Here is a 20000-nt window from a genome sequence, read left to right on the forward strand (position 1 = left end):
AATTGTTTTCATCTAAAAAGGGCTGGATTCCATTGATCCACTCTCAATTGTATTTGAATGATTCCATACCTGGTCACTCACCCAAGGCCCTGATAAACAACCTGTTCAGGTGCATTCGTAAGAAAGACGATGTTAAACTTGTGCGTTCTCAGGTGCTATCAGGTGCTGCGAGGCAGGACCATCCAACAAATGAAAAATAATTTGAAACAATGCAAAGATGTCTCACTTGCCTAATTAGCCACCACTAATGCCAACGGCAAGGCAGTAAACACATCACAAACCCACATTAGACTCAGACACGTCGTAAAGGTGGCTGTTGCATAATATTATCTGTAATGGCGCAACACATGGAGCAAGGGACATGAGCCATCCTCAATAAAACATTACTTATCACTGTTCGCTTATTTCCCAGCAAACATTTGCTAGTCTGGGTGTCTGTAGGGTGGTTCTGCAAGGGCTGCACAGTGGACGGGAACCCTTAACGACCTTGCACTGAAGATGTCAATAAGCCTGGCAACCGAATTACATGACAAACTCCACCCCTGTCTCATGCTAATCCTCTGGGCAGTTAAACAGCTGAATCTTGTCAGTCGATAGCCCATTTAGCTGACTGGTCCCATCTGTTCAGAAACACACCCCGATTGTCCACAACAATGAGTAGCCATCCCTAACTTCCACTCCGTTTTTATCCTGAAATGGCTTAAATTATTGATCAATCCATTTTGTATTAATGATGAATGCCGATGTCGATGAATGCCACGTCTCCTATCCTATTGGTTCATGTACAGTGTGAGAGTAACGAGATTACAATTTCCGTGTAAAATATATTTGGGCATTCCAATCCTTTCATTACTTTCTTCTCGTGGCTTATTATGACTATGTAGCAGACATTAATTATTTGGCTACATCCATCATAAATGTGTATTTTGCACACAAAGTACAGAGTCCATGGATACTAAGAGTATAAAGACAAGGGATTAAGAAAAGGCCCATACACCACCAAGCAACAATTTAGTTATCAGTTAAGCTTTTCTTAATTTTTTTCTTTTTATCTTTCTTTCTTTTGACCTTCTTTCTTTGTTTCTTCTTTTCCTTCTATCTGTCTCCGTCCGTCTGTCTGTCGGTCTTCCTCTCTTTCCTACCGGTATTATTTTGATCATAATTTAATGGCCTGTGAAGCATTTTATGGCATGAAAAAAATGCAAATTTCAAGTAAATACACATGCTCATTAGAAGCGGTCAAATGAACCACGAAACTCGAAACGTGCTAATAACTTATTAATGTGTGTGTGTGGTGCGACCACTCTTACAGACATCCTGCTGAACTTCCGGACCACCTTTGTCAGCACGTCGGGCCAGGTGCTGTACGACGCCCGCTCCATCTGCGTCCACTACGTCACCACCTGGCTCTTTGTTGACCTCATCGCAGCCCTGCCCTTTGACCTTCTCTACGCCTTCAACGTCAGTGTGGTGAGTCAGCCACCTCCTACATGCCATTAGGCCTCTCCTGGGGATGGACAGTGTGTGTGTGTGTGTGTGTGTATGTGTGTGTGTGTGTGTGTGTGTGTGTGTGTGTGTGTGTGTGTGTGTATGTGTGTGTGTGTGTGTGTGTGTGTGTGTGTGTGTGTGTGTGTGTGTGTGTGTGTGTGTGTGTGTTGAGTTCGGAAAAATTACTGCGAAAACGAATGTCTCCACGACACATTAATGCGTTCTATTGGTTAAAAAACGCAATAAGCAGAAAAGCCTTTCATATTTTCGTCCTTTGATGAGATGCTCAACAGCACACATTTAATGTCCTCACTAATAGACAGCTGGCAGAGAGCCAAGCTCACAAAGGGGGGAAATATGGCTGCATGATCGCATCGGCATTGCACTGGATCGGTTAGTTTGCACATCAGCCAAACAGGCGGCAAGGAGCCAGCACTCCTTAAACCAGCTGTTGTTGGAGACACCACTGATTAATATTGGTGTTGCCAAACACGCAGCACTTCAAGTGTATTCACAACACAGAGTACACACGCATGCCCTCGGGAGGGTTTTCATATCTCTAGAACGGGTTTGTGCCTTTGAGGGGCAATAACATTTTGATGCACACCATTAAGCACCACAGTAAACATCGCACACTTTTTACTAACCTTTTTTTTCTTGGATACACGACTACTGAAATCGAGGCTTTTCTCAGACCTTTCTAACACACTCCAAACTTTGCATTGCTGTAATGAAATAAGTGCAGTGCGTGAGATAAGATTTAACAAAGTAAAAGTAAGATAAAAATACAGGGGTAATTATGCGGCATAATTATGCAGCCTGTCGCTATAGACACCCTGCTATTGAATTAAAGACTATAATCTTAAAAGAAAAAAATGTTATCAGTGTTCCGATCCAAAACGGTTTTCAACAAGTTATTAACGAGGTATTGGGTTGTGTGTCAACCTGTCGCACCCTAACACCCCCTCTCCCCCCATCACCACCGTCGACAGTACTTTGGTGTTCACCTGCTGAAGACGGTGAGGCTGCTGCGGCTGCTGAGGCTGCTGCAGAAGCTGGAGCGCTACTCGCAGTACAGCGCTGTGGTGCTCACCCTGCTCATGTCCATGTTCGCCCTGCTGGCCCACTGGATGGCCTGCGTCTGGTACTTCATCGGCCGCAGAGAGATCGACGGCTCCACGTCCTGGGATATCGGTGAGTAGCTGCTAACGCTAGCATGCTAACGCTAGCACGCTCACACGCGTACGTTGCTATTTACAATTCGGTAGTTAGATTAGATAAACAGTTATTAATCCCCTGTAGGATAAATTTGTTTGTTGCAACAGCCCATTAGCAGTGGACAGACACAGGATAAAAATACAATACACTACAATAAAAATACAGTAGAGTTAGTAAAGTACTAATTCAAACAAAAAGACGCTAAGGTAGCCTATATGCTAGACTAAATGCTAAAGTAAGGACAAGACAAGACAAACAGAAGAAACAACAGCAAACAGGGAAAACAAAACAGACGGTGCAAACAATATAAATTATAAATTAAGTGTAAAGTGTAATTAGTGTCACAAATGCAAGACGAGCTCATGTCTGACTGGTGTTTTGCCTTGTTTGGCTTCATGTGCATGTTGACCAATCGTGTCGCTTGGGGGGGCAGGGTCCTGTAAGCAGGTTATTGGCTAAAGCAGAAGCCAAACCCGGGCCAGCACTAGTAAACCTTTCCCATAGCCGGTGGGAAGACAAGATTAAACAGCCTGTCAGGACACCAATGTTCTTAGACAAAGTGCCTGTTAAGGTTTCAAATCAACACTGTCTCAGCTGTTTGTTTACAGTGTCAGCTTAGCATCACAGACAGCTCTCTGTGTGATGACGCTCCTCGCTAACTGATGTTCTTAATAACATGTGATATGGTTGAGCATATATATATATATAATATATATTCTGTCACTTAGAAAAATGTAACCGAGAGGGTGTGGGGCTTAAAGCTCACAAACTTGCAAATTAATAGACGCCGGCAATGTCCCAGGGAACAAATGTGCCTTTAAATCCTTTCCTCTGTAGTACGGCTAGACGTGATGTGTTTATCCTTTCTCGCATGAGCCACCCTGTGAGATGTCCAAGGCCACCCTGCCCGCACGCAAACAATTACAAAGTATGACAGAATCGGGCGAGTACACACAATAAAGTACACACACACACAACAACAACAAGTGAGGGGACTTCATTTTTGCAAATGTCAGTAGTCTGAAACTAGGACAAATATCTACATAGGTATCTGGCAGGTAGAACACATAGCTGAACACTTATTCCTCTTTTTAGAGCACAGATGAGAATGAGATCTAGACAAGTCCAGGCATTCTTGTCATGCTTGGGCGACTTTGGCTTTCTGCCCTCATTAAAGGGAATGAATAGGTCCTGCATGTCACACGGCATTCATTCTCTCTCTCTCTCTCTCTCTCTCTCTCTCTCTCTCTCTCTCTCTCTCTCTCTCTCTCTCTCTCTCTGTGTATTTTTTTATCTCTTTCACTGTCTCCCTCAATCTCTCTCTACTGTGATTCTCTCGGTATTGATGGATCCCATGCTAGACTTCTGGTACGTTGCTGTCTCAGCAAACTACCAACCAATAAAGTTGCAGTGACAGTCTGGCCAATATGTGTCACTGTCCAATCCCGTCACCGTTCGCTCAGGCAACAGACAGTTTCATCCGGTCTTTTCACCCACCCTTCCCAGTGACCCTGACTCTGCCTCGCGATAAATGTTTGGGAACAACATGAATGTAACCGTTTCAGGCCTGACGGACTTCTTTGTGTGTGTGTGTGTGTGTGTGTGTGTGTGTGTGTGTGTGTGTGTGTGTGTGTGTGTGTGTGTGTGTGTGTGTGTGTGTGTGTGTGTGTGTGTGTGTGTGTGTGTGTGTGTGTGTGTGTGTGTGTGTGTGTGCGTGTATGTGCGCCTGTGTGTGTGTGCACACTTGCACATGTGTTAGGAGGCGTGTCCTTTTGGTTGTCCTGCCTTGCACCTGTGCAAGGCAGGACTGTACCTGAGTGTGTGTGCGTGTGTGTGTGTGTGTGCATGTGTGTGTGTGCATGTGTCTGTGTGTGCGTGTATGTGCGCCTGTGTGTGTGTGCACACTTGCACATGTGTTAGGAGGCGTGTCCTTTTGGTTGCTACTGGACACAAGACTTTTATCTGCAGCTCTATTAATAATTCAAGGCTTGGCGGAGCTCTGTCTGTCCCCTTAACCCCTGGTGGGGCACACAAACATATAGCAGCCAGCACCTGGCCTCTTCTCCATTGGATAATCGACCAAGTGTTAAAAGAAAACATGATGATTTACTACCATCAACGTTTGGAATACAGAGGATGTGACAGAGAGTGTTTGGGGTAACCATAGACAATAAGGCTTTATGTGTGTACCTGTCTGTTAACTGTATGTAGCTAAAAGTAATGCAAAAGTATTGAGTAATACCTAACATATTAATTTAAATTTAATTAATAAGGTATATGTAATGTATTACATTTTGAAAGTAAGTTACCTGACACTATAGAAGAGAAACAAAATAGAAGTATGATGAAAAATAAGAACATTAAAGAGAGGACAGATCCACATTATTCCTAAACATCAGCCAAACAGACCAGATGGGTTGTTGAACAGGAAGGAAACAAAGTAACTGCATTTCATCGTAAAGTATCTGACCCAAGTGGTCAGCAGGAGCATGAGAACGACAGCCGTCTTTTAAAGTCACCTCTTAAAGAGAGCATGGACTCACCTGACAAGGCTGTCATGGCTAGGTGCTCAATCATGGTTATAAAGTGTGTTTGGAGAGGAGAGATGGAGAGAGGAGGGTAGGGGAGAGGAGAGGGGAGATGAGAAGAGATTGGAGGAAAGGAGAGAAGATATGACCGAAAAGGAGGGGAGAGGAGAGAAGAGAAAAGGAGAGATGAGGAGAGGAGAGATGAAGAGCGATGAGGAGAGGAGAGATGGAGAGAGGAGGGAATTGAAGAGGAGAGGAAAGGAGAGGAGATGAGAGGAAAGGAAAGGAAAGGAAAGAAGAGGAAAGGAGAGGACAGGAGAGGAAAGGAAATGAAGGAGAGGAGAGGAAAGGAGAGGAGAGGAAATGACATGAGAGGAGGGGAGAGGACAGAAGAGGAGGGGATGGGATGGGAGGGAAGAGGAGAGGACAGGGAGGACAGATGAGGCGAGGAGAGGACAGGAGCTGAGAGGAGATCAGGACCATGGACAAATACATTTCAGAACCACGGAGAGCACTTGAGGGAGACTCAAATTCATGCACTCAGAAACATGCTGTCCTTGATGTGAACTCATGTTGATGCACTGCGTGTTTAATATGCAAAAATCCTTATCCTCCATTTTTGAAGAATTGCTCTCGTTTTTTTTAAAAGCAATTTTCACATTCTTAAAATGTGATCAAATATTAAAGTAGTAGGGAATTTCGAGCACCGCAGCTCCAAATTCCTACCTTTCCCTCCCCGATAACGTACATTAGAAGCATCCCGTTCCAGGCGTTCAGTCGTGATTAGAGATCACCTGGAGTGGGTACATTATGACGAGGGGGAGGGAGGAATTTCGAGCATCCCAGCTCGTTGAAGACAAGAGGTGAGAATGTGAGAGAGATGGAGCCTCTTCAGACTGAGGGCTTTCGGTTTAATTTACTCTTCGGTCGGCCCTTTGTCAATTTCTCAGTTAAAAAACATATAATTGATTGTGTATTTGTTGTTGTTCTCCTTTCATGCGAAAATCCTTGAGCCTGTGGTAGGTGTGAGACACTTCTCTCATACAAGTTTTTCCGCCTGTTTAGACGGCGGCCTTCAATATGCAATTTGATTCAAAAACACTTGTGTGTAAACACAAGGGCCATAGAGTGCTGACATTCTTGACGCTGCTGGCTAGCACTACAGTCGAACGTTTGTCGATCTGTTTACCTGTTCGGCTCACTGCGTTGGATAAACACAACGACGCCTGCGATGGTGCCAACGAATCGTTAACAACTAAATGGGCTGTTTACCTTTGTGTCTACTGTCAGCTGACACAAATGGGTTTGCAAATGGTGGGTTGGAATAAAAATATATATTTTATTTTCCTTTTGTGTGTTTAACTCAATACCTGTGTTGTCGAAATGACGACCCAAAAAAAGGAAAACGCAAAAGGTATTTGTTGGTATCGCTGATGTGCACGTGTGAGGCACACACGCACGCCTCTTCGCTACAACCTATCAGGAAGGCTAATGTCTACATGTTCCTGTAAGCTGAACACAATTCCTGCCACATGGTATAATTACCCACGTGATTAGGGAACAATTAACTGATAGTTTTCACAAGAACCTCATGGCTGTGTTATTGTGTTTTATCAGGATCGGCCTGTGGCCGGGAGCCAGCTGTCAGACAAATCTTGAAGTCTGTAAATGTTTTCTTTTCATATGCTGATCAGAGGCGGAAAATTGTTTGTAGGAGTTCCACGACGCTCCATGTTCAGTGATGAAAAAGGAGAGTTGTATGGAGTTGTAAACGGTGATGAATAATTTAGGGTTTGAAATATTTGAAAATGTGAAGTCGTCAAAGCACACATCAAATTTAGATTCCCTGCTCAGCCTATCAAAGTCCCATTATGAAATTCTCTAACTTATATCTTCTGAATATGAGTATAAACCAAGAGGACTGACACCTATCAGAACACAAGTCAATGACTTGTGAACCCTGACAGGGCCATCAGTATTGCTCTAGCACCCCTTCCTAGAAACACCTACGGTTTTCCTTTCACATATTATCATACAATTATCATTTAGTATCATAATTAGGGGTCCGAGCAGCGAACCTTCTTGGTCCCCTATTGTTGCTGTACCGTTTTCTTTTTCCCTCAAATTCTGTAAAAGTAATACTGGAGCCTATACCGTAAGTCGAAAAACTCTTGAAATGTTCAGATATGGTTACCAATGACCCCCACTACCCATAAGCCCAAATGTGTGGTACTGCACCAACAGGTGGCACTATTGTAAAGAATCATGAATACTAATAATAATATTAATCTCTAGAATCAGATGCATCTATAAAACCCTATAAAAATGTTTACTTTTTTCCACAATTTCGTATTAAAGCCAAAAATGATAAAAAGATTCACAGGCTACAAAAATAATCAAAAATTCACCAAAATCGCAAAATCATTAGACCAAGCCTCAGTCATCAAACTGAATTTTTTTCATTTAGTTCCATTTGAGAAATATTTGCCAATAAAGTTGGAGCAGTTAGCCCATTTTTCTTATATGACCATTTTGTTATTGTATAAAAAACTACTATTATTTTTATTACTATTATTATACTATTATTAGGTGGATACCAATACCCCCCACTAGCCATAAACCCAAATTGTGGTACTATACCCAAAGGTGGCGCTATTTGAAAAAATTATGAACTAGCCTTATTTGTCCTTACTAGATTGACCTGGACTCAAAATTCTTTCATCATATTAATCTCTAAAATCAGATGCATCTTTTTCCCACAATTTCATAGAAAAGCCAAACGTCCACAGTCTCAACCCACTTTGCCTAAATGACCATTTTGTTATTGTATAACTACCATACGGCTATCATTAGGTGGATACCATTAACAGTGCAAATTTTCAGATCTGTACTATTTTATCGCAAATAGTAGGGGTTTCCCCGGTGTCCTGGCCCATCCAGGCTCAATCAATCTGGCCCCCTAATCACCCTCCTGTGTAAATGTCTGACTCATTAATTCCCTCACTCTCCACCTCAAGCTGGTGTGTGGTGAGCGTTCTGGCGCAGATTGGCTGCCATACATCACCCAAGTGGGTGCTACACACTGGTGGTGGTTAGTGACGTTCCCCGTTCACTGTAAAGCGTCTTTGATTGTCTTGTCTTATTTTTATTATTATTATTATTATTATTATTATTATTATTATCAATAGACATTTTGACCATGTGAATGAGGTTGCAGTTCAGGTTTATCAGTGGCTCAATAGGATCACCTTCTACAGGTGATCCTTAGGTTGAGAGTTCAAATCTGATTATAGCATTCTGAACATGACATTCGGCGATTGCTTTGCAGCTCACCTGAATGCCGAGGCACAGTATTGCATTAAGTGGAACATCTTCATCTTTCCTTCAAAATTATTTGCCATATTTATATATCTTCCATTTTTGTGTTCTTGACTTTTAATTTTGCTCGGACCCCGTTAATCACCACTTGCGGTTATATTTAATATTGTATCGGTCTAGAAAATCCCCTGCGGAGGTAGTGGACATTCAATCTTGATTGACAAGTGATAGAATCTCTTCCAGACAGGATCCCTCATGGAAGCATTGTTGAGACACATGCTAAGCTCATATGTCGCTAACCTTCAGCCAATATGAAGCATTGGGAGTGTTGAATGCACATTTTTATGAAACATCCCCGTGATGTGCCTACTATTACTTTATGACTCTCCGACTCCGAGGTCTTGCAATTCTTTAAATCAACATTGTTTGTAACATTATCCGAAGCACCTTGTGAAAACGGGGCTTATGGATGATTGGATTTGATTAATGCTGAAACTGTTCTGATAAAGCTGATGAACTCAATCTTTCTGAAATAACAAATCGGGTCCGCTGAGGGCTTCATATTTTTAAATGAATACTGAAAGAAAAAAGATATGCATAACAGGAAGAGTTATATGCACTTGTTGAAGCGCTGAATTCAGTTATCTATGTAATTGTATTCATGTGGTATCTATTATACACTATTTGATTTAGGACAATCAACTGCACTGTAATCCAAAACTAGACACGTAAAATATTTATGAAAAAAGATATTCGGAGCAGTGTGCGGTGTTTGCAGTGCTTGGATTGACCAGGAGCAACAGCTACATTTAAAAGCAAGGCCTTGGTGACAGAATGTAGAAAACAAAACATGCTGCAACCCAGTAGAAAAGATAGCTGGCCTTCAAATATCTCTTCACTTAAAGTCTGAACATTTGGTAAATCATACCGCACATATCTGTCTGCGTATAACAATGAGATGAATAATAAACTATTGCAGACACAAAAGCAAAACGGAACTTCCTTTTCCACAAAATGCTGTGAAGTTTAAAGTGGTCCAATCATTTTTCGTGCTTTTAGCACCTCGAGTGGGCATTGATTTTCTGATCGTTATGTGATGTTTAAATAATGAAATTCAGCAGGAAAACAGAGCCACAGACCAAAACCACCACAACGAAATTAACATGATTGGTTGTTCCCATCGATATGAGATTCAAATTGAGGTCCACATATACAAAGGCTCACCGCTTAGAGTTCCCCAAACATTGTGGGCCTAATATCCAGTGATGAAGAGGCATGGATTTACCCACAATCATGATTGTTTATGTTTACCCACAAACACACATTTCCATAGAGATGGATGTCCACGCACACACACATAGATACACAGACACACGCATACATACACACACACAATCACACGCATAAACACACACAGACACACACACACAAACACACACTGATCCCGGAGATTATGCAGACGATTGGTACATCCTTGTACTTTATGCAGAGAGGCTGCATCATGCATGTTTTAAATGTTATCTCCCTGACTGCTGCATTTATGCAATTTTTTCCTCTGAAAAACATTCTCTCGCTTCATACTCAGTGTGACTGCTCTACTTTGATACATACTGTCTTGGTAATTTCCTGACTCTGCAACCCCTCTTTCCTAGATAGCGTTCTTTTCATTTCTCCATCCAGGCTCCATCAGTTGGATGACTTCAAATTCTGTTTTCAATCCCTTCAATGTTCCCGTCTGATACGTCTCGTCAGTGTGACAGCTCTAAAATGTACTGGGACATAAATTACTGCTGATAAATGTCTCTCTCTCTCTTTCTCTTTATATCTCTCCCACTCTGTCTCTCGCTCTAGCGATTGCCCTCCATCTATTCCCCTCACCCTCTTTCTCCCACTCTCTCTCTCCCACTCTCACTCTTTCTATCTCCCGCTCTCTCTCTGGTTCTTCCTCTCCCACTCTCACTTTCTCGATATCCCCCCTCTCTTTCTCTTGCTCCCACTCTCTCTCTCTCTCTCTCTCTCTCTCTCTCTCTCTCTCTCTCTCTCTCTCTCTCTCTCTTTCTCTTTCTCTTTCTCTTTCTCTCTCTCTCTCACTCCCACTGTTTATTTGTGTCTTTCTCTCTCCCTGCCTCCCTCTCTCTTTATCTTTCCCTCTCTATCACCATGCCTTCCCCTCTCTCTCGCCCTCCCTCCTTCTATGACTCTATCTCTCTCTCTCTTTGTCCATTCCTAGTCTCTCTCTCTCTCTCTCTCTCTCTCTCTCTCTCTCTCTCTCTCTGTCCATTCCTAGTCTCTCTCTCTCTCTCTCTCTCTCTCTCTCTCTCACTATGAGAGGGAGAGAGTAACTATGAAACAGTACCCTAAATACTATGAAAACCTTCAATTTGTTCTCTCTCTGTGTCTCCTAGGCTGGCTGCATGAGCTGGCCAAGCGCCTGGGCACACCCTACTTCCTGTCCCCGCCCTCCTCGCTGGACCCCAACTCGCTGTCCACGGCGGCCGTCTCCGGCCTCCCGGCCAATGACAGCGGCCGCTGGAATGCGTCGGCGGCCTCGGCGGTGGCCTCGGGGTGGGACAACTGGAACGGGAGCCTTCCCGGGGGCGTGGCTGAGACGGTCACCGCTGTGATGGGGACGAGCGGGGCGGTCGGCGCCGACGGCGGCGGCGGGGGCGGTCCCGGACTAGGCGGCGGGCCGTCCATGCGCAGCAGCTACGTGACGTCGCTGTACTTCGCCCTGAGCAGTCTGACCAGCGTGGGTTTCGGCAACGTGTCGGCCAACACCGACTCTGAGAAGATCTTCTCCATCTGCACCATGCTCATCGGAGGTGAGGACCAGGCAGGGGGCCTGGGGGGGTTAATGTCTCTCTCTCTGTCTCTGTCTGTCTCCGTCTGTCTCTGTCTGTCTGTCTGTCTCTCTCTCTCTGTCTGTCTCTCTCTCTGTCTCTGTCTCTATCTCTCTCTGTGTCTCTGTCTCTATCTCTCTCTCTCTCTGTCTCTATCTCTCTCTCTCTCTGTCTCTATCTCTCTCTCTCTCTGTCTCTATCTCTCTCTCTCTCTGTCTCTGTCTCTCTCTCTGTCTCTGTCTCTGTCTCTCTCAATTTCAGTTCAATTCAATTAAAAAAAGCTTTATTGGCATGAGAAATATACATTTGCATTGCGAAAGCAGGTGAACAATAAAAGAAACAGCATTATTGAATAAAAAGTAAAAAGATCAGGTATATAGTATATTACATAATAAGTATAAAACGTTAAATACAAAATATCTATACATATCAAATGTTATACTATAAAAGTACTATAAAAAGTAAAATGTGCAATATTACAGTATCTCGTATAAACATACATTAAAGATACACTTTAAATACACAGTATTTACATAATGGAGGATGTGTGCAATAGTGCAATTATTGTGTGAAGAGTGAGTCCAGGGGGATAAGTCTATGGGGAAGTCTCTCTCTCTCTCTCTCTCTCTCTCTCTCTCTCTCTCTCTCTCTCTCTCTCTCTCTCTCTCTCTCTCTCTCTCTCTCTCTCTCTCTCTCTCTCTCTCTCTCTCTTTCTCTCTCTCCCCCTCTCTCTCTCCCTCTCCCCCTCTCTCTCTCCCTCTCCCCCTCTCTCTCTCTCTCTCTCTCTCTCTCTCTCTCTCTCTCTCTAGCAATTGCTCTCCATCTTTTCCCCTCTCTCTTTCTCTCCCACTCTCACTCTTTCTCCCTCCCACACTCTCTCTGATACTTCATCTGCCACTCTCTCACTTTTTCTATACACCCCCCTCTCTCTTCCCTTGCTCCCACTCTCTCTCTCACTCCCACTATTTATTTTTCTCTTTCTCTCTCCCTGCCTCCCTCTCTCCCTCATTCTCTCTGTCTTTCTCTCTCTCTCTCTCTCTCTCTCTCTCTCTCTCTCTGCTCACTAGTTTGTATGCATGTCACTGTTTACTCTGAGTTGGGGGGAACTGTGCTGACGTTAAATACTGTGTGCTGCATCGCTCTGAAAGTCATTAACTGATGCCAGTGGGATATTCAGTGATACGCATCAGCACACAGTTTTAACTCCTTCCAAATTTTGATTTGGCTTCTCTCTCTCTCTCTCTCTCTCTCTCTCTCCCTCTCTCCCTCTCTCCGTCTCTCCCTCTCTCTCTCTCACCCTTTCATGGCTCAACCATCCAAATCAGATCAGAAATATGTTGATGTATTCATAAACCACTTCTTGGCAGTGTTTTTATTTGGTAGTAGAAACTAAATATTTTATAATTTGAGATGTTTGAAGGTAATGCATCATTTCCTTTACAAGGTAAATTCTTCTAGCACTTTCATATCTGGAGGTTATGGAAGATCGTCTTACTTTTCGGTGTAAATGAGGGATGACATTCAATCAAATGTTCCAGAGATCCAGAGTTCAAGGGAGTAACACGAGAGAATGGAAGATTGAATCTACCCCTTACAGTGAATCAAGCATTCTGCGTCGAGTCCTTTGGCGAACTCTACAAAATAGGCTTTACAGAAAGTATTCAAACCCAGCCTAGCCCAGCCCTCGCAGGATTAAAAACATATTAGCTCTTTGGCTGTTTGGGGCTTTTTACGGCACTGTGGCTAGCCCGTATGATTAATAGATGGATCGTTTCTGGATCAACTCCATAAAATATGTTCTTCTATTCAGGACTTTCAAAGCACGCTGATGTAAAATGTGCTGAGTGGTCCTATTTAGGAAGGGAACAGGACAAGGACACCGGCCACATTAAAAGGGCACACTAAGCAAAGGGGGGAATGCAGAATAGATCAAAACACTATGCGTTAACAAGTTTAAACTCTGGCTTTCTCTCTACCACTCTCTCTCTCTCCCTCTCTCTCTCTCTCTTACTTTTTCTCTCCCACTCTCTCTCTCTGGCTCTCCCTCTCCAACTCTCAATCTCTCTATATCCCTCCCTCTCTTTTTCTCATGCTCTCACTCTCTCCCCCTCCCTCTCTCCCTCTTTCTCACTCTCTTTATCTTTCCCACTCTCTGTCTCCATCCCTCCCCCTCTAGGTAGGTGTTAACAAGTTAAAACAAATGGTAAATGTAGCCAGCTGCATAGAGGAGGAAGCATTGGTCTGTTATCTAAAGAAGTTGCACAGCCTGGCAATGAGAGTCAGAGTTGACAGGAGAGTGTCATTAATCGCTGGTGATAGAATCGATGGCGTCCCACGCAGCGCTGAGTGGCTTGCAGCTGTACTATGGCCTAGCAGAGGGTCTTCTGGAGGATGACTGACAGGCTATTTATGGGAGACACAAGCTTATCTTACGCAACGCCCCGACTCCAATTGCACATGAGCACTGTTGCCTTTGCATCATGGCCAGACAACTCGATACACTCCTGCCAGGTGGAGCAATATCATGACGCACCTGCACACACACTTATACCTTTTGTCCTTCTTTTTCGTAATCTAAGATATTCACATGTGAATACCATTACATAGACACATGTACACACGCACAGGCACAGGCACACGCACACTCACACACAGACACAACCGTGCTCACAAACACCCACACTCAATTGCACACAAACACACTCACACACACACACACAAACACATATATTTCCTGACACACACACACACACATGAGCACACACACACACACACACACACACACACACACACACACACACACACACACACACACACACACACACACACACACACACACACACACACACACACACACACACACACACACACCACACACACACACACACATATATTTCCAGACACACACAAACACACGCATATATTCACAGAAACACCACCAGTACAGCCGGAAGGTAAATAACCCCCCTATCTTGCGTCCGCCCCCCATAGCCCTGATGCATGCAGTGGTGTTCGGTAACGTCACGGCCATCATCCAGAGGATGTACTCGCGGCGCTCGCTGTACCACACGCGCACCAAGGACCTGAAGGACTTCATCCGCGTGCACCGGCTGCCCAAAGCCCTGGAGCAACGCATGCTGGAGTGCTTCCAGACCACCTGGTCCGTGAACAATGGGATCGACGTCAACGAGGTGAGAAACGGGGGAATGTGTGGAATACGGTGTACAGCCGAAAAAGGCATGACACACAAAAAGACAGGCGGTCACACCTTTAACAACCCCACCAAGGGAGCAGGGTAGTAAACTCTTATGGTTAGGGTGTTGGACCTGCAAGCATCCTTGTGCAATATGCCTATCCCTGGCCTACATGCTTGTTCAACAATGAATATATTCCCTGTATGTCGCTTGGAATAAAACATTTATAAAATAAACTTGTAAATAAAAAATCTCCCACAGGCATTCAAAAGATGAGCGTTGAAACCTATCCTCGCGGTGACACCTCCCTTGGCATAGCGGACAGCTTGGACTCTTGACGCTGCGCTCAATGTTCAAACTCCAGGTCCACCTTTCAAAACAACTCTGTTTGACGATTTAAAGCAACAGGAACTAAACGCCAATGGACCACTTCATTACAAAACCTTTATCCAAGATTTACGGTTTAAAAGCACGGAATACCTTTTAATGTGTCAATGTGGCCCGGGAAAGAGAAGTCTGGGCCCCCCTGCTGGAGCTGCTGTCCCCCGCGACCTTACCTTGAATAAGCGGTTTGAAGATGAGGACGAGGACGAGGAATAACTTTCTGTTCGCTATATTACAAATGCGCAAGCGAGCACCAAGACGCCAGCACTTTGCTGTATGCTCATTATGTTTTCCACCACTAACCTCCCCTCTCCGTCTACGTCTACCTCTCTTTCTTCTCTCCCCCAATACAAGCTCCTGAAGGACTTTCCCGACGAGCTGCGGGCCGACATCGCCATGCACCTAAACAAGGAGCTGCTGCAGCTGACGCTGTTCGAGTCGGCCAGCAGGGGGTGCCTGCGCTCGCTCTCCCTCATCATCAAGACCTCCTTCTGCGCCCCGGGGGAGTTCCTCATCCGGCAGGGGGACGCGCTGCAGGCCATCTACTTCGTCTGCTCGGGCTCCATGGAAGTCCTGAAGGACAACACTGTGCTGGCCATACTGGGTAGGTGCAAGAGCAGTGCATTGTGGGTAGCTCCGCCGCACTATACGAGCGAGTACGCCCGGGGATAATGCGATATTGGATCTGATACGTCGCATCGGATTCTTCTTTTATTGTTATTCAAATAACGAGGAGGACAATGGGATGGAAGGAGAAGAAATGATTACTGAAATACCTTGAATTCAATGTAACCACAAAAGGCTAATGGGATAGGAGCCGGAGAAACGGCAGGACTCTATAATGTGGGCCTTTTTCCAATGACATAGATAAGGAGGGCTGCGATAGGGGCACCGTCTGCTTGGCTGGTTCGCTAAGACCCCAGGTTAATTGTGGACACAGACTTGGCGACTGAGAGGCGCACAGCGAGGATTCTGATCGAAGATAGGGGCTGTGTGCTAGGCAACCTACTGAGCACAGGGAATCTGCAATTCTCTTATTTCACAGTGTCTGACTCAGAGACCGACCGAGTTTCGAAACAGGAGCATTTGATGGACCCATGCCACCGTACCTGAATTGAATTTAATTCAAATCAGATAGGCTGAGAGGGATTTATATTCAGGCATGAGGGCGCAACAGCAGAACATACATATATTATGTCATCTTTGCAACGTTTTTCTGCTCTGAGAAGTATGTGCTTACTTGTGTGGAATGAAACAAAACACACATAGACAACGTCGAGACTTAACCTGGGGTCTTAGCAAACCGGCAAATTCCATTAACAGTGATGATAAGGCACTTTGCCTAGATGGACTACGAAACGGACGAGAGTCAGGAAGTCAGTCTGCTCTCCATCTGAACACGACTCTTCGATGACCCAGATGCGTAATTCACAGATTGGTAATGCCGTTCAGAGGGAAACTGGCAGAACACATATGATGGATGGAGACAGTAGTTCAAACAGAGTGGGGGCTGATAATGGGAATGGAGAGTTGACATAGATAAAAAAAAAGAGTGCAGTGCAGGGACCAGAGTCAAGCTAATTTCACAGTGCACAGTTCACAGAGTTCTCCTCAGGACGGACCGTGGATTGGCTTGATCTGGATTACAGCGGCACTTAGAGTAAGCAGGGAGGGAGACGGAGGGAGAAGGGGAAGGGAGCGAGGAAGGAGGAAATTAAGGAAGAAGGAAGGAGGGAAGGAAGAAGGGTAGGACGGAAGGAAAGGAGGAAGGAGAGAAACAAATTGGAAGGATGAAAGACAGAAAGGAAAGAAGGTAGGTTGGAGGGAAGGGGTAATTGATGCAAGAAGGACGGTTATAAGGAAGGAGGGAAGGAAGGAAGGGAGGACATGACGGGTATCACTGCACCTGGCTAGTCCACAGCACTTTAGTGTCAATTTAGAGCATCAGCATTGCATCAGTTTAGCGTCAGTAGACAGTAGACAGTAGACACTCAAGAATTGGGTTATCAAGAAGATATCCACACAGATTCAAGTTAGTGTTGTCTGACTATTTACTGAATGGTTGTGATCACCTAATTGGAGGTCAACTTACAAAATGTTCAGACGTCAACATTGTGAAGTTTCATGACAGAGGAAAGAAGGAGAAATAAACAAAGATACAGAAAGAAAAGGAAGGAAGGAAGGAAGGAAGGAAGGAAGGAAGGAAGGAAGGAAGGAAGGAAGGAAGGAAGGAAGGAAGAAAGAAAGAAAGAAAGAAAGAAAGAAAGAAAGAAAGAAAGAAAGAAAGAAAGAAAGAAAGAAAGAAAGAAAGAAAGAAAGAAAGAAAGAAAGAAAGAAAGGAAGAAAGGAAGGAAGGAAGGAAGGAAGGAAGGAAGGAAGGAAGGAAGGAAGGAAGGAAGGAAGGAAGCAAGGAAGAAAGGAAGAAAGATTGCAGACACACAAGCAGTCAACACAGCCAGGCTTCGAAGTTTAGAGACGACAACTCCCTCGGCTTTAAGGAGCTATCAAAACCTGCAGACAGTGCTCTAGTACAAAGAGGCTGCGCTGGTAGAATAAATTACTTTATGAAATTCCCTTACTGTGAATCTGAATACAGAATGAAACTATTGTTTCTCTGGAGAGATAGGCAGTACCCTGCAGTGAGACACTGTGCACAGCAGACACATTAAAGTTAAAAAGAAAACAGAAACACAATTTGTAGACACCAATCCTGTATAATCGTGCTTATTGAATTTAAAGGAAATAATGGTAGGGGTGGCTTCAAAAAGTTCAATACAATATAAAAAGTACAGTCTTGCGCTTCTATCTATGGTGCTTTCATGTGAAAGGGGCAAAGGTGATCAAAGCCAATGGCTCTTTAATCAGGACGTTGCAGGAATGACTTTAGGAGTAGCTTAGTGGCCACATGCAATGCAAGCACACAGACAATGGCTTTTAATTATTACAAAATGATGCCTGTAGCTGAGACAAACATACTCTGTTGGAGAGAGAGAGAGAGAGAGAGAGAGAGAGAGAGAGAGAGAGAGAGAGAGAGATCTTTTAACATAACTTTATTGCAACATTTTAAAATGGTACAATGATCCCTAACCCTAATCATAACCCTTATCCTTTAAGCTCATAATGCCTATACAGTATATGAATATGATCTTGTTCCACGAAAGAATTTGTAATCTCACCATCCACTAAAGAGAAAAAAGACAAGACAGGGTCGAGATCCAAAATGTTTTTAAAATAATCCAGATCCTGTTTTTATAAGACTTTAATTCTAGTCAAATCCTTGCTTTTACAAAACCCTTGGAATTTACAACACACTATTTTTCTAGATCACTTTCCATTTTCTGTTTTCTGCTATGGTTAATTTCTAGATTTGCTTGCCCAAATAAAAAGCTGATCAATCTTTTTTTTTTACTTGCCATATCAAGGGCAAAATATAAAAGCTGTTCAGAGAGAGAGAGAGAGAGAGAGAGAGAGAAATAAATAGAAAATTCAATAGTATTAGGAGCTGCTAGAAGTAAGTGAATGCCGGCTGGTTTTTCGAGTGTGTGAGGTGCGTGCCTCTCTCTGCATGATTAAGCATGCATGTGCTTTCATACCCGGCAGCTGAACAAAGTGATGGAACAATCAGACATCCTTACTGCGATGGAGGCGGGCTGCGAAGGAAAGCAGCGTGTCAGTGGAGCCTGGTATTAAGCTGAGGGAATGATTAGACAGAAGGCAAGGAGGGAATCATAGAGTAGTCTGGAGATCTGCTGCTCTTCGCAGACTGATTTAATACAAATAGATAGCTCGGAAATATTTACCACAAGTCAATTACCATTTCTCCCTTTGCATTCCTGTGTCAGAGATACCAGATGAGTTTTACAATGCTAGTTTTTTTGAACGCTTATGGTTTTCTTCCTTCCAATATAAATTGACCGCTAAAGGAACATTTTTGATTGCAGTCATGGCCAAGCCATGAACACGTTAGATGTAGTCATAGTGGTGTAGCATTTTTGATGAAATTGATGAAAATGATTTCGGAAAATAAACAAGCTGGTAAGTGTAATGGATTACTATCGACTCAGTCTAGATTTGAAATGTACTATAACTACACAAAAAAAATGTCACGCTGTACTGAGTGGGTCACCTTGGAGTTGGATGAAAGACAAAAAAGAAAAACAGAGAGAGAGAGAAAGAGAGAGAGAGGGAGAGGGAGAGAGAGAGAGAGGGAGAGAGGGAGAGAGATAAAGGGGATGGATCATACATGCACATTTATTTATAAAGACAGGGATAGATGATGCAACGCTTCTTCCTAAAAGGTCGAGGGGTATTGAGTTGGAGGCGCACGCGGCGTGTGCGTCTGTGTATGTGTCTGGGTGTCGGATGGGGCGGGGTGGGAGGGGTTATCTTCAAATGCCATGCCCCCCAGTCTATATATTTGATCTTTGTCACACACAAGCACACTCACACATGCACCCGCACATCCATGCACAAACTGTCAGTTAATCACACACACACATACACACACACACGCACACAGTCATTTAATCACACAAACACACACAGTCACACACACACACACACACACAAATGTGCGCTCTCCCATGCACAACAATATCCCACATCAATGGGGAAAGCGAAAGCATTGATGTGATCATTAATAATGGATAGACGGTGCATTATTAAAGAGCCTTGACTATTAATGCTGAGGTGTGTGCCTGCCGGGGGCGAAAGCCGGCCTTCTCACAAGGCTCAGCCTAAATTGACCTTTTCAGGTCATTACGCTATGCTAACGATGAGCACAGCGGCTATCTGGACCTGTTAAAATTTGGGAGCCGTTTGTGAATGATGAACCTCTAAGACACGCTGTACACACTGTACAGAGCTGCACTGTGACTGTCTGAGCGATGGTTCAGGCTTGAGTATGTTTTAGATCGCTATGTTTAATAAGCAGTATGCTGCCATCCAATCACGGGGTGATTGGGTAGTGTTGGCAGGCTAGTGAATCAACGGGTGGCTTGTATCAGCATGGGTCAATGATGATGAGGATG

The 20000-nt window shown here is 44.0% G+C and overlaps 1 protein-coding gene across 1 annotated transcript in view; it reads left to right on the top strand.

Annotated features, from left to right (window-relative positions):
* The window catches only part of kcnh3 (potassium voltage-gated channel, subfamily H (eag-related), member 3), a 114398-nt gene that overhangs the window by 82917 nt on the left and 11481 nt on the right, over positions 1-20000 (top strand). Inside the window, exons 8-10 of the mRNA XM_056580402.1 lie at positions 10958-11374; positions 14384-14583; positions 15325-15574. Coding sequence (XP_056436377.1) covers positions 10958-11374; positions 14384-14583; positions 15325-15574 — 867 coding nt within the window. The remainder of the gene's footprint in view (positions 1-10957; positions 11375-14383; positions 14584-15324; positions 15575-20000) is intronic.

This window comes from Gadus chalcogrammus, chromosome 20 (assembly GCF_026213295.1).
Source record: "Gadus chalcogrammus isolate NIFS_2021 chromosome 20, NIFS_Gcha_1.0, whole genome shotgun sequence".
Classification (NCBI taxonomy): domain Eukaryota; kingdom Metazoa; phylum Chordata; class Actinopteri; order Gadiformes; family Gadidae; genus Gadus; species Gadus chalcogrammus.